General features: G+C 37.4%; 1 protein-coding gene across 1 annotated transcript; it reads left to right on the top strand.

The window, feature by feature from the left end:
• Positions 1-172: 172 nt before the first annotated feature.
• On the top strand, positions 173-7,456 carry LOC139948291 (surfeit locus protein 4-like). Its single transcript, XM_071946397.1, has 5 exons — positions 173-342; positions 1,897-2,045; positions 2,381-2,495; positions 3,434-3,477; positions 3,867-7,456. The coding sequence occupies exons 1-5, from the start codon at positions 181-183 to the stop codon at positions 4,318-4,320; spliced, it is 924 nt and encodes a 307-aa protein (XP_071802498.1). The 5' UTR covers positions 173-180; the 3' UTR covers positions 4,321-7,456.
• Positions 7,457-13,649: the final 6,193 nt, after the last annotated feature.

Here is a 13,649-nt window from a genome sequence, read left to right as displayed (position 1 = left end):
ACGTTAGGGGAAACCGACCAATGGAGGGCGCTCACAAAGCAGACGTGGCATCGGCGTTAAGAACAGTAGTTGGTTCCCTCGCTGTGTACTGATAAATGCTCGACTCATTACGGCTGGGACCACGGAATCTAATGTCATAAGTTAACCGTATGCCTTTTTAACGCACGGTAGGCCTACCCCATGTGTTTCGTATGTAAAGATTTATCCGGTGATTTTCTGCTTCAAAGCATCGACCAATCTGGGCTAAGGGACACTGGAAAACCGGAATTTCTTTCAGTTTTATTGAAGGAAATGGCTTCCAAAAATGAACTTCTTGGGAAAGCAGAGGATATTGCAGATCAGGTAACCTTAAAATAAATGCTGTTTACAGTAGAACTAGAAGAGTCAAAATTTGACTCTTCTATTGTAAACAGCATTTCAAATGACTCAAATAATCAAAGTCAAAATAAAAAAGATTAAGAAGAATTAAATTAGAAAGAACATTGGGAAAAGTTTCTGTATGGCGCCACCACTTTTTCATTCGATATGAAATAATAATATAGTATCTAATTTACCTCAAAGAGATATCCCTTTTTGTAAAAATGAGTAAAAAAGTGGTGGCGCCATACGGAAAGTTATCCGAACAGGGTATTGTATGTCATGTATGTTCAGATGATTGTTTGATTAAGATGGCATATGGATCGATGGGTGGGTGTGTTGGCCTGGTTTTTCATTTTGGATAATAACAAACAATCGACATGTAAATAAACCTAGCCCCACTTGTGTGGCCAAGGCTATCTGAATCCTTACTTAACTTAATGATTCAGCTAGCTAGCTTTTTCCAGCCAAACGTGGGGCTAGCATAAACCACGAGTAACATTAATAATATGAATTATACCCAACCAAAGTAAACATGCACTCAGGGTGGGTGAAGTTGGGTTAAAGCAAAACTGGTAACCATCAGGCCTGATACTTCACGGAGGCAACGAAGGCGATTGCCTCCGTGTCCCCCGGTCATTGCCTTGGTGCCCTTGAAATGCTACAGTACAAATTTGCAATTTCATCATAGGGTGCCCTTTACCAAGAAGAAAATGCCTTGGTGCCCTTGCCCTTCCAAAAACGAAGCATACAGCCCAGTGGTTAGTCCAGTTAACTTGGCAAGTCACCAGTTTGACACTGACATTGACAAGTGACAATGGCACACTCAGTGTCAGTTTCGCCTTGGTCACTTGGTGTCAGTGTCAGCAGATGACCAGGAAGAGATGCCACATTTGTCCACCACGTTTTCACTCATGTTGACCAACGATTTTAATTTTGTTTTAAAATGTTTTTTGTTTGTAAATAATGAATGATGAGTGAAGAAGTGGCTGCAGGTATTTATTTGTACTTTTTACAGGAACCATATTTTTAAAACGGGTTCTGAAGGTAGTGTCGCAATGCTTATGAATGTTTTGTAGGTTAACTTTGGTAATTTATAGAGATTTACAATAAACATGAGAAAATAAAAAAGTTGCATACTTGTGAAAGTTGCGGTTGAAAAGAGTGTCTACTTCCGAGTTCTTGTACGCGCCCAAGAAACAGCATGAAACAAATTCTGTTTCTGTATTTTCACAAAATGAACAGTGATTCAATCCAGGTTAAATTTGAGAAACGGCTCTCTCTGAGGGAAATATAGATTTTGAGAAAGAGGTTATTTCTCACTAGAATATTTGAATCTGAGAAAGGACACATATTTTTTTTGCAACAAAGGTGTTTTATCTTTCCTTGTTTGCTTGCAACTTCGATATGACTAATTGAGCAAAATTGTTGACAGTTATTTTATGCATGATGGGAAACACCAAGTGTCCAGTGCCTTGAAGTGAAGTTGAGTGGACTTCTTTTGATCATGACACTTTAAATTTGTTTGCCCTTGCTCAGGTTTTAAGACGGAGCAAGAATGTTCTTCCTCATGTAGCAAGACTGTGTCTGATCAGTACCTTCTTAGAAGATGGAATCAGAATGTGGTTCCAATGGGGAGAACAACGGGACTACATAGATCAGACATGGGGCTGTGGGACAGTCATAAGGTACAGTAGCTCATTATTTAGATGTCAGACACTTTGTCGCTTTACCACTTTGTATCCTGGACACTTCGTACCTTCAGGACACTTCGTACTTCCAGGACGCTTCATACCATGACACAATTGATCACGTGACACTTGACCCTGACACCATCTGGCCTACAATTACAGAGAGGTCATTGCCTCTGTTTTCCCTGGTCCCTGGTCCTAAGCATTAGTGCCCATTCAAAAGGTTTTTCATGGGGAGTGCCCTTTTCAAAATGCAAGTGGCCTTGCCCCCTCCTTGCAAAGATGAAATTCCAGGCTTATAACTTTAATCTTGTTCGTTTGTTCTTTTTCAGCACTTTATTTGTATTACTTAATCTGGTTGGACAGCTAGCTGGGTGTGTGATGGTGCTCAGTAGGCAGAAAGTTCCCGTTGCATGCGGTCTTCTCTTCGGCATAATTGCATTGCAGGTAAGGGGAATTCCAACTGACATCATCCTCATGGTGCTAGGCGATGCTCAGTGGCTACAATATTTTTTATTTTTTATTGTTCATTTCCATGTTGAGTGGCATGTTGAGTGAGTACGTAGGTGAAGCTGATTCAATCCAATACCAGGTCATCAGAGAGTTGCTGTTTGTAGGTGTGCATTAGTGCTCAACCTCTACTATAAGTTATCACACAAGCGCAAGTGGAATACGGAAAAATATAGCGCTTCTGCGTCCCATATCCAACGAGGCCGTATTTCCACGAGCACGCGTGTGATAACGTATTTATCTTCAAGCAAACTTGGCGCGTGACATAGAACACACAATGCGCATGGTAGTGATATTAGCCGTGCAATATAGGCTTTTATCACCACTCCATTCTGCCAATCTGATTGGTGGATTAGCGCGTACTTGAAGATAAAATAGGGTTCTGTAGGTTGGGTCTTCTTGACCAGGAGTATTGAGAGAGAAGTGTTATGCCTAGTTGTATGTCTGATTAGCAACCATTCTCAGGTCATCAAGGAGTTGCTGTTTGTAGGTGTGGATTAGTGCTCAACAATAGGGCTCTGTAGTTTGGGTCTTCTTGTCCAGGAGTATTGTGAGACGAGTAACATGCCTAGACATTGGCCCTCGCAGCACCCGAAAGGGCTGCTTGCAAAATTCCAGTAACTTTACCGTGTTACACCAACACTCTCTGGCTATCTGTTGTTGTTTGCCCCAGCAGTAGTAGTTGAGCGAGAGGCCATCTACTGGTTTTGTTTTTTTAAACACTAGGCACCAACAAGGCAACCAGCGTGCACATAATTATGTAAACATTGGGGGAACCAACGTGCATGTCTACTGCCCTCTTGTGTCTGAAAGTCTACCTTTCTGAATGAAACCATTTTAAACAATAGTGTCTCTTTTTGTTGTTTGTTTTGCAGACAATTGCGTACAGCATATTATGGGATATCAAGTTTCTTATGAGGTAAGTGAAGTCATACTCAGAATCTAGCTCCACGCAAAACAGGGTGTTGGAACACTTTTATATTTTCAAGTATACAATTGGATCAAAATCTGACTAACTTGTTCTTTTTGGAATATATTTGCTAATATGAAAACTTACTTGGTAACGAGCAGCGGAGAACTGTTGATAGTATAAAACATTGTGAGAAACGACTCCTTTTGTAGTAATGTAATTTTGGAGAAAGAGGTACTTTCATACTTTATTATTTGAATCTGAGAAAGGCTTCAGGCCTGAAGCCTTTCTCAGGCATCTGGAAGCACACAAATTCTGTAAAAAAAGTTGTTTATTTTAATATTTAATTCACAAATTTGTTACTCTTATGCTTATGTAATTTTTGTGTGTTAAAACAGGAATCTTGCCTTAATTGGAGGTATTATCCTCCTCCTTGCCGAGTCACGTACTGAGGGTAAAAGTCTGTTTGCTGGTGTCCCAGACATGGGTACCAACAAACCCAAGACCTACATGCAGCTGAGTGGCAGATTACTTCTAGTCCTTATGTTTATGACCCTCCTTCGCTTTGAGATGACCTTCGTTCAGATGGCACAGAATCTCATTGGAAGCGCCCTCATCATCCTGGTTGCCATCGGCTTCAAGACTAAGCTCTGCGCGCTGGTACTCGTGGCCTGGCTCACCATCATCAACTTCTACTACAACGCCTGGTGGAACATCCCCAGCTACCGCCCGATGCGAGACTTCCTCAAGTATGATTTCTTCCAGACCTTCTCCGTGATTGGTGGCTTGCTGCTTGTGGTGGCGCTAGGGCCAGGGGGAGTCAGCATGGATGAGCATAAAAAGGACTGGTAATGTTTTTTAGTATTCAATGCCATAGAGAAGCCTTTTTATGTGTGTCAGCCCCCCTCTTCTTTTGTGCACCAATCTCCCCTAAAATCATCAATGGTATGTTCTCAATCAGGTAAGGGTCAGCCAATGGGTAGGTTACACTAAACATAAGAAAGGGGACTTTCTATTTGGAAAGTGCTAGACATTGCAGACCTCTGAGTCAAAATACTGAATAGGAGACAGGGGGGAAAACAAGTTTGTTTGGAAACGTCTTTGGTTTTAAAGGCACTGAACACGTTTGGTAACTTGCAAAGTATTCCAACATATGCACATTATAACAAACCTGTAAAAAATTTGGGCTGAATTTGTCATCAAAGTTGAAAAGAAAAATACCATTGCTGCACAAATTTGTGTGCTTTCAGATGCATGAGAAAGGCTTCAGGACTGAAGTCTTTCTTGAATTAAAATAATTTAATGAGAAATTACCTCTTTCTCAAAAAATATGTTGCTTCATAGGGTGCCGTTTCTCACAATGTTTTATATTATCAACAGCTCTCCATTGGTCATTACCAAGTTTCTGTGCTAATGAATAGTTTAAGTAATTACCAAATGTGTCCAGTGTCTTTAATAGGTTCAGGTCAAAAAGTCTAGTCTCACAATGTCTCTGATGCAACACAGTGGCATCAGTGACATTCCAGAGCTGGTTTTGTTTTGAAAATATACTTGTACACCCACATTCTTTCCAGCTTAAAGAATTCTATATTTTAAATTTAGCCCCTTAAAAAACTCAATTTGTATGGGTGCACAAGTCTATTTGTTTTTCTTCACATGTGAAATATGTACAAAGTTTTACACAAAGAGAGAAACCAATTATTCCTGGAAAACATGGTATCTCACATTTTCATTCAAACATCTCCTTTTGGTCCATTTTTATACATTAATAAGGACAACTGTTAAGCTCAGAAAATACAAGCTGCCACCCGAAAAGTTTAGATTTTAGGCAAATCTTGTGCAACTGTTTGGCAAAAGAATTTTGTTGCATAACTACTTGCTGCCAAACATCTCTTGGAATTTTGCAAAGCTATGGAAAGAAGTCTGTAAAATAAAACAATTTGTGTATTATTTAAGGTGATGGTAGACTGCTCTTTGGTTTTCATTAAGTAAAATAAACAAACACGGTTCGTAAAACTAATTAACTTGATTACTGTAGTCATTTTGATAGATTGATGAAGAAAAAGTGATGGTATGATACTGGATTGATAGAGCAGACAAAATATTCACAGATATTGTTCATGTTTTTTTGTGATCAACCACAAACATGAAAAAACAAACCTGTGAAAATGTGGGCTTTATAGTCTGTTGTTTGAGTCGGATGAAAGTAGTGTAAAACCATGCACAAAAACAACTCTTGCTTCTTTTTTTTTTTTTTTTTTTTTTTTACATTTTCAGACAGTTTTCCTACATGTTCTTTCATTTATGAGGAAAATGTTTCACACAAAAAGTGGCTCTATTATGAACTTGATAATCAGTTACAAGCATTTAGGCTATTTAACTAAACAATGATGATTTTCATCCTTACCAATCCTGCATTTAAATACCTTTTACAGTGATCTTTGTCTAACCTAACCTTATCTGTTGAAACATTTAATTATTTTAATTCTGTGTCCATATTTGTGGAAGCAATTTAATGAATAAGTAAAGTGGTCGTTCTTGGAACAAAGTTCACTGGCAACATTGGTAGTTATTGTCAAATACCATGGGTTGATTTTGCAAAGATGGTCATCAAGTTAAATTAGTCGTTTGTTGAAAATATCAGTATGGAGAAACAAGCCAAAGAAGGCCTTTGGTTGTCAAGTTAAACGACCAAATATACTTTATTTTAAACTTTCCAACCATACAACAAAATGTTGAGCAAAGGTGTTTGGCTGCGTTTTTTAGTGCATTAGTAAAACATTTAGTACCGGTAGTAGTTAGACCATGGTTTAGACAATTTCAAAAGTGCTAAATATGAAATCCGTTAAGTACCTTGGATTATCTTCCCAACTGCAGTTGGGTCAAGTTCAGTTGTAGTTGGATGCGCCCATGTTGAAGCTGGACAGGCTCAGCTGTAGTTGGGATAGGCCAAGCTTGAATGTTTACCCAATTTGGGATATGCCCAACTATTGTTGGGCAGTTTCCCAAGTTGGATGTTACAATTTAACTGGCCTTTTTGTTGTTGAAAGAGTTACAAAATAACTGTTCGTATTGGACGGTGGTTTATTGATTTATGATTAAAAAGATGTTCACTTGAGCCAAACAAAGTGTACATGCTGCATAAAAAAATGCAATGGCATGGTGGTTGCAGTTTTTGGTTAAAATGTCAGTCTACAAAAAGAAACTGATTATTGATCTGAATTCATTAGTCTGTACTGCCTGATATTGTGAAGAGAGACTTTTTATTAATCTTAACTGCATACGTGTATGTTTCATACGATTTGCTTAAAGGCAGTGGACACTATTGGTAATTGAAAAAGACTAGCCTTCACAGTTGGTGTATCTCAACATATGCATAAAATAACAAACCTGTGAAAATTTGAGCTCAATCGGTCATCGAAGTTGCGAGATAATAATGAAAGAAAAATAACCCTTGTCACATGAAGTTGTGTGCGTTTAGATGGTTGATTTCGAAGTTCTAAATCTGAGGTCTCGAAATCAAATTTGTGGAAACGTACTTCAGAGGGAGCTGTTTCTCACAATGTTTTATACCATCAACCTCTCCCCATTACTCGTCACCAAGAAAGGTTTTATGCCAATAATTATTTTGAGTAATTACCAAGAGTGTCCACTGCCTTTAATAGCTAAACTTACATGTAGTACTAGATACTGTTTCCTAGTGTCTCTCTAACAATTGTACACCTAAACTGCTCTTTGCCTCTGAACAAAACTAGAGGTGAGACTTGTTTTGATATTCCTGTGATGACTCAAACTTCACTTTAGACATATATTGCTGTACCATTATTTGCCTGTATGGGTATAAAATAATATAAAAGTGATGATGATGAAGATTCGACTGTACATTGTATTAAAGATAATTTCAATGTGGATGTTTACAAAAAGAAGTGAATGTTTTGTTTATTTCATCTGTTTGTTTCCCACGTGTGGGTGTTGTCTTCAGACTGCAGCATAAATGTTGAAATTTTAGTACAAATTATGGATTAAAAGTGTCGATTAAACTCCGAGCCTACCCCTTCCAATTCTTTTCTAAATTGTGCTAATTTGTGGACGCCAACCTGTTGAGATTTTTTTCCATTTTGTTGCCCCAAATTGGATAAGAATGCCGGACTTCCCCGTGGAGATTTGTGTGACATTTTTGCCCCCCCCAAAATGACAAAAATGGTCAGAAAGTGAAAGCCTTGTGCTATTTTAATTTTGGCAAAAAATTGCTATAAAATTACCGACTTATCCCTTGGATTTTTTTCTCATTCAATATTCGTCCCGTTGGGTTGACCCATTTTGGAATAGCCTAATAGTAATTGGACAACATTTTATCGAAATGCTGGACTTTCCCCTCGTGATTGTCCGCAAAAATTTGATAAATGCTGGACTTGCCATTGATTGAGATTTTTGTTTTCAATTTAACACAACAAGAAATTCCTTTTTACCAAAATCTCTGACAAATTCTACTCGCTGTTATCAGCTGTTTAGGCCTCAATAAAGTAGTTGTACATTCTCCCCGGGAACCCACTTCCTAAAGACCAGTGATCTTGACCCATATACCTACTGCTCTGGTGATATATAACCGAGAGAAGTCCTCCTTTTTAATTGTTTTCTCAAGATTATTTTGGCAAGTTTTGTTTTATACTCAAAACACTGTTTCCGCGAATCACACATCAACCTCAAATTCCGTCTATATTTGCGTGTTTAATTTTGTGTTGTATTATTAATATTATTGTTTAGGTATTTATTATTCTTCAGTAACAGTAACTGGTGCCGCAGCTAGTCCAAGAACGCATTGGACTGGGAGCTACGGGACCCGGGTTCAATTCCCGTGTGTGTGTGTTTTTCTTTTTCGCTTGGACGCAGTGAGTGAATTGTTTAAGTAGTATTAAAATCATCTCCAATCACCAACGGGCACTGTGGCGACACGGTGCACTGGATAGTTCAATTGCGGGCTATCCAGAGCTGGTACACCGGTTCGAATCCCGCCCGTACCAACAGGGACATGACTTTTACTGCTTGCACCAGTAATGGATTGGGGTCCGTCATGTCTATCCCCAAATTAGGTGTGGATGATTTACCGTGTGGGAGAGTAAAGGAGGGACCGGGACTGCAAATCCCTTAAGGGTTCTAATGGGTGATCACCACGCTGGTTTCGATCAGACTTTGAGTCCCCTGAACGCCTGGTCGTCACTCTGACTAACTCTTTGCACAACTTTTCTTTAACTGTATTTAACTTATACCAAAGTATTTTTAACCAAGCCTTATAGCCTTATCCAAGCAAAATCTGACAAGATCACAAGGCTATAGCCTTGTGATATTGTCAAATTTTGCATAGCCTTGTGATCTTGTCAAATTTTGCTCGAAAAAAATCTACCAGGCTATAGGCTTGTGATCTTGTCAAATTTTGCTTGAAAAAATCTACAAGTCTATAGCCTTGTGATATTGTCAAATGTTGCTTGAAAAAATCTACAAGGCTATGCTCTTGTGATATTGTCAAATTTTGCTTGAAACAATCTACAAGGCTATAGCCTTGTGATCTTGTCAAATTTTGCTTGGAAAAATCTACAAGGCTATCTATAGCCTTGTGATATTGTCAAATTTTGCTTGAAAAAATCTACAAGGCTATAGCCTTGTGATGTTGTCAAATTTTGCTTGAAAAAGTCTACAAGGCTATAGCCTTGTGATATTGTCAAATTTTGCTTAAAAAAAACCTACAAGGCTAAGCCTTGTGATCTTGTCAAATTTTGCTTGAATAAATCTACAAGGCTATAGCCTTGTGATGTTGTCAAATTTTGCTTGAAAAAATCTACAAGGCTATAGCCTTGTGATATTGTCAAATTTTGCTTGAAAAAAATCTACAAGGCTATAGCCTTGTGATCTTGTCAAATTTTGCTTGAAAAAGTCTACAAGGCTATAGCCTTGTGATGTTGTCAAATTTTGCTTGAAAAAGTCTACAAGGCTATAGCCTTGTGATATTGTCAAATTTTGCTTGAAAAAATCTACAAGGCTATTGTCAAATTTTGCTTGAAAAAGTCTACAAGGCTATAGCCTTGTGATATTGTCAAATTTTGCTTGAAAAAATCTACAAGGCTATAGCCTTGTGATCTTGTCAAATTTTGCTTGAAAAAATCTACAAGGCTATTGTCAAATTTTGCTTGAAAAAGTCTACAAGGCTATAGCCTTGTGATATTGTCAAATTTTGCTTGAAAAAATCTACAAGGCTATAGCCTTGTGATCTTGTCAAATTTTGCTTGAAAAAGTCTACAAGGCTATAGCCTTGTGATCTTGTCAAATTTTGCTCGAAAAAGTCTATAAGGCTATAGCCTTGTGATATTGTCAAATTTTGCTTGAAAAAAATTTGCTTGAAAAAGTCTATAATCCTTGTGATATTGTCAGATTTTGCTTGACAAAATCTACAAGGCTATAGCCTTGTGATATTGTCAAATTTTGCTTGAAAAAGTCTACAAGGCTATAGCCTTGTGATATTGTCAAATTTTGCTTGAAAAAAATCTACAAGGCTATAGCCTTGTGATCTTGTCAAATTTTGCTTGAAAAAGTCTACAAGGCTATAGCCTTGTGATATTGTCAGATTTTGCTTGACAAAATCTAAAAGGCTATAGCCTTGTGATATTGTCAAATTTTGCTTGAAAAACTCTACAAGGCTATAGCCTTGTGATATTGTCAAATTTTGCTTGAAAAAAATTTGCTTGAAAAAGTCTATAATCCTATAGCCTTGTGAACTTGTCAATGTTTGCTTGAAAAAGTCTAAAATCCTATAGCCTTGTGAACTTGTCAAATTTTGCATGAAAAAGTCTATAAGACTATAGCCTTGTGAACTTGTCAAAATTTGCTTTAAAAAATCTATAAGGCTATAACTTGTCAAATTTTGCTTGAAAAAATCTACAAGCCTTGTGATCTTGTCAAATTTTGCATGAAAAAGTCTATAAGGCTATAGCCTTGTGAACTTGTCAAAATTTGCTTTAAAAAATCTATAAGGCTATAGCCTTGTGAACTTGTCAAATTTTGCTTGAAAAAATCTACAAGCCTTGTGATCTTGTCAAATTTTGCTCGAAAAAGTCTACAAGGCTATAGCCTTGTGATATTGTCAGATTTTGCTTGACAAAATCTACAAGGCTATAGCCTTGTGATATTGTCAAATTTTGCTTGAAAAAAATCTACAAGGCCTTGTGATCTTGTCAAATTTTGCTTGAAAAAATCTACAAGGCTATAGCCTTGTGATATTGTCAAATTTTGCTTGAAAAAAACCTACAAGGCTATAGCCTTGTGATATTGTCAAATTTTGCTCGAAAAAATCTACAAGGCTATAGCCTTGTGATATTGTCAAATTTTGCTCGAAAAAATCTACAAGGCTATAGCCTTGTGATCTTGTCAAATTTTGCTTGAAAAAATCTACAAGGCTATAGCCTTGTGATCTTGTCAAATTTTGCTTGAATAAATCTACAAGGCTATAGCCTTGTGATGTCAAATTTTGCTTGAAAAAATCTACAAGGCTATAGCCTTGTGAACTTGTCAAATTTTGCTTGAAAAAATCTACAAGCCTTGTGATCTTGTCAAATTTTGCTTGAAAAAGTCTACAAGGCTATAGCCTTGTGATGTTGTAAAATTTTGCTTGAAAAAATCTACAAGGCTATAGCCTTGTGATATTGTCAAATTTTGCTTGAAAAAAACCTACAAGGCTATAGCCTTGTGATATTGTCAAATTTTGCTCGAAAAAATCTACAAGGCTATAGCCTTGTGATCTTGTCAAATTTTGCTTGAAAAAATCTACAAGGCTATAGCCTTGTGATCTTGTCAAATTTTGCTCGAAAAAGTCTACAAGGCTATAGCCTTGTGATATTGTCAGATTTTGCTTGACAAAATCTACAAGGCTATAGCCTTGTGATATTGTCAAATTTTGCTTGAAAAAAATCTACAAGGCCTTGTGATCTTGTCAAATTTTGCTTGAAAAAGTCTACAAGGCTATAGCCTTGTGATCTGGTCAAATTTTGCTTGAAAAAATCTACAAGGCTATAGCCTTGTGATATTGTCAAATTTTGCTTGAAAAAAACCTACAAGGCTATAGCCTTGTGATATTTTCAAATTTTGCTTGAAAAAGTTTACAAGGCTATAGCCTTGTGATATTGTCAAATTTTGCTTGAAAAAGTCTACAAGGCTATAGCCTTGTGATATTGTCAAATTTTGCTTGAAAAAAATTTGCTTGAAAAAGTCAAAAATCCTATAGCCTTGTGAACTTGTCAATGTTTGCTTGAAAAAGTCTATAATCCTATAGCCTTGTGAACTTGTCAAATTATGCATGAAAAAGTCTATAAGGCTATAGCCTTGTGAACTTGTCAAAATTTGCTTTAAAAAATCTATAAGGCTATAAGCCTTGTGAACATGTCTAAATTTGCTTTAAAAAGTCAATGATAAGGCTATAGCCTTGTGAACTTGTCATTGCTTTTAAAAGTCTACAAGGCCACGTGAACTTGTCAAATTTTGCTTTAAAAATTCTATAAGGCCAAGTGAACTTGTCAAATTTTGCTGAAAATGGTTCACAAGGCTACAAGTTTTGCTTGAAAAAGTCAATTTTTTTTGCTTGGAAAAGTCATGGTAGGCCTACTTGCCAAACTTTGTTTTGGTTAAAAATACTTTGGTATATAGTTGTTAAGTTAAATAAAGTTTAAGTAAATTTGTGCAAAGAGTTAGTCAGAGTGACGACCAGGCTTTCAGGGGACTCAAAGTCTGGCCGAAACCAGCGTGGTGATCACCCATTAGAACCCTTAAGGGATTTGCAGTCCCGGTCCCTCCTTTACTCTCCCACACGGTAAATCATCCACACCTAATTTGGGGATAGACATGACGGACCCCAATCCATTACTGGTGCAAGCAGTAAAAGTCATGTCCCTGTTGGTACGGGCGGGATTCGAACCGGTGTACCAGCTCTGGATAGCACGCAATTGAACTATCCAGTGCACCGTGTCGCCACAGTGCCCGTTGGTGATTGGAGATGATTTTAATACTACTTAAACAATTCACTCACTGCGTCCAAGCGAAAAAGAAAAACACACACACACGGGAATTGAACCCGGGTCCCGTAGCTCCCAGTCCAATGCGTTCTTGGACTAGCTGCGGCACCAGTTACTATTACTGAAGAATAATAAATACCTAAACAATAATATTAATAATACAACACAAAATTAAACACGCAAATATAGACGGAATTTGAGGTTGATGTGTGATTCGCGGAAACAGTGTTTTGAGTATAAAACAAAACTTGCCAAAATAATCTTGAGAAAACAATTAAAAAGGAGGACTTCTCTCGGTTATATATCACCAGAGCAGTAGGTATATGGGTCAAGATCACTGGTCTTTAGGAAGTGGGTTCCCGGGGAGAATGTACAACTACTTTATTGAGGCCTAAACAGCTGATAACAGCGAGATAGAATTTGTCAGAGATTTTGGTAAAAAGAATTTCTTGTTGTGTTAAATTGAAAACAAAAATCTCAATCAATGGCAAGTCCAGCGTTTATCCAATTTTGTGGGACAATCACGAGGGGAAAGTCCAGTTAATAAGTCCAGTCTGTCGCTTTACTCATTACACGCACTGGCTTATGTTCATCTGCAGATAAAACCAGACTTACTGAACACAAAGTTTCCCAACGCACTCTACAATCTGCCGCTGATAAGTCATTTTCATTTGCGGCTCCCAATCATGGAGTAGTCTCCCGATTGGACACATATTCTGTGCTCAGTAACTTCACTTCAGATGTTCAAGAAAGGCCTCAAATATCACCTTTTCACCCAATGATATCCCTTGTTTCGTGTTCATTGTTTCCCTTTCCTCAATTTCATCTTTTTTTCAAGTGCTTCATCAACCGCTGTGATATAAATGAAACGGCAGTATATAAATGCCCTTTTTGTATTGTTGTTTTGTATAGTAATAAGATGTTGTCCTATTTTTATTTCAAAAATCAAAATGGATCAGCATATTGACAAACATTGAATAGGAAAACAAATGAGGGGTATAGTCCCAAACTTTAGAAAACAATTTTTTTTTTCTACAAGGGTAAGTCCAGCATTCTTATCCAATTTGGGCCCTAAACTGGAAAAATCACAAGGGGTTAAGTCCAGCATTTTTATATAATTTGGGCCCT

Source organism: Asterias amurensis, chromosome 15, assembly GCF_032118995.1.
Source record: "Asterias amurensis chromosome 15, ASM3211899v1".
NCBI classification, from domain to species: domain Eukaryota; kingdom Metazoa; phylum Echinodermata; class Asteroidea; order Forcipulatida; family Asteriidae; genus Asterias; species Asterias amurensis.
This window is presented reverse-complemented; position numbering and strand designations above follow the sequence as displayed.